General features: G+C 51.0%; 1 protein-coding gene across 1 annotated transcript; it reads left to right on the top strand.

The window, feature by feature from the left end:
* Positions 1–189: 189 nt before the first annotated feature.
* Positions 190–763, top strand: LOC138362658 (uncharacterized; the record flags this gene model as incomplete). Its single annotated transcript, XM_069321084.1, has 1 exon — positions 190–763. A coding segment is annotated over one exon (574 nt), but the record flags the coding sequence as incomplete, so codon positions are not given.
* Between the last annotated feature and the right edge of the window lie 1214 nt (positions 764–1977).

Here is a 1977-nt window from a genome sequence, read left to right as displayed (position 1 = left end):
GTGTGGGAGATCATGCCGCAGTTCCTGCTCACAGAGTTTGCACTTGGAGTGCTCAGGATTGGGAGACCCGTCACCTGTAGCCACCTGCCACAGGTGTCGGTGGCAGGTGGCTACAGGTGACGGGTCTCCCAATCCTAAACCTCTCCGTCAGTATTGGTGACACACTCCGCGTGCCGCCGCCACCTCAAGCTATCCTGGGCTACCCTGGGCCGTCCTCCTGGCACGGCCCACCGTCCTCCTGGCACGGTCAACCGTCCTCCTGGCACGGTCCACCGTCCTCCTGGCACGGTCCACCGTCCTCCTGGCACGGCCCACCGTCCTCCTGGCACGGTCCACCGTCCTCCTGACACGGTCCACCGTCCTCCTGGCACGGTCCACCGTCCTCCTGGCACGGCCCACCGTCCTCCTGGCACGGCCCACCGTCCTCCTGGCACGGTCCACCGTCCTCCTGGCACGGTCCACCGTCCTCCTGGCACGGTCCACCGTCCTCCTGGCACGGCCCACCGTCCTCCTGGCACGGTCCACCGTCCTCCTGGCACGGTCCACCGTCCTCCTGGCACGGCCCACCGTCCTCCTGGCACGGCCCACCGTCCTCCTGGCACGGCCCACCGTCCTCCTGGCACGGCCCACCGTCCTCCTGGCACGGCCCACCGTCCTCCTGGCACGGTCCACCGTCCTCCTGGCACGGTCCACCGTCCTCCTGGCACGGTCCACGCACCCTGTACGGTCCATCGCTGTAAATAACACGCACCTCGCCATATAGGTGTGTCTTGCCATCCCCTTTTCCCGCCTAATCCGCAGCAACAGCCTGTTGGACCAAGATACCACCAGAGAGGCCTGGTCGCCAGACCGGGCGTGCGGAGTAGAAGAACTCTTGAAGCGGACTACAGGTATATTCCTGGTATACTCGTGGTATATTCCAGGTATACCCCTGGAACAGTTTCTTTATACCACAGTGCCTCGTATGCTCTATGATATGCACTCATCATATCCCCTTCCCTTCCCTTCCCTCTTTTTAGCTTTTCACCCCTTCCCTTTCCCTCCCCAATTTTAGCCATCTCGTATTCTTTTTCGCTTCCCCATTTGAACCCCTCACTCCCCTTTTCCCTCTCCCCCATTTGAGCCCATCACGACGTCGTGGGTGTCGCCGCCTTCCAGGTGAACCTATTTATTAGCCCAGCTCTCAGACCTGGCGCGGCAGGCCCGATGGTCGCTGCATTAATATATATTGAATTAATATACGAACGTCGTCCGCCTTCTCAACCTTTGTCGTTAGTTGAGTATATTTGTCATGCACGAGCGTGGGTCCCGGCTCCCCTCGGCTGGGTCTTGCTTCATATATATATATATATATATATATATATATATATATATATATATATATATATATATATATATGTGTGTGTGTGTGTGTGTGTGTGTGTGTGTGTGTGTGTGTGTGTGTGTGTGTGTGTGTGTGTGTGTGTGTGTGTGTGTGTGTATGTGTGTGTGTAAATCACGAAAAATAAATACGTGATTAAAAATGTGAGTGTCAGACCACGGAGGAAAATTGAAACAGGAATTTCCTTAAGTACTTTTGTATATTGACTCCTTCTGAAGATGTATTAATATACGAAAGTACTTAAGGAAATTCCTGTTTCAATTTTCCTCCGTGGTCTGACACTATCATATATATATATATATATATATATATATATATATATATATATATATATATATATATATATATATATATATATATATATATATATATATATATATATATATATGTCGTACCTAGTAGCCAGAACGCACTTCTCAGCCTACTATGCAGGGCCCAATTTGCCTAATAAGCCAAGTTTTCATGAATTAATTATTTTTCGACTACCTAACCTACCTAACCTAACCTATCCTAACTTTTTCGGCTACATAACCTAACCTAACCTATAAAGATAGGTTAGGTTAGGTTAGGTTAGGTAGGGTTGGTTAGGTTCGGTC

This window comes from Procambarus clarkii, unplaced genomic scaffold, assembly GCF_040958095.1.
Source record: "Procambarus clarkii isolate CNS0578487 unplaced genomic scaffold, FALCON_Pclarkii_2.0 HiC_scaffold_2297, whole genome shotgun sequence".
Taxonomy (NCBI): domain Eukaryota; kingdom Metazoa; phylum Arthropoda; class Malacostraca; order Decapoda; family Cambaridae; genus Procambarus; species Procambarus clarkii.
Note: the sequence above shows the minus strand (reverse complement) of the source record. Positions and strands in the feature narration are given on the sequence as shown.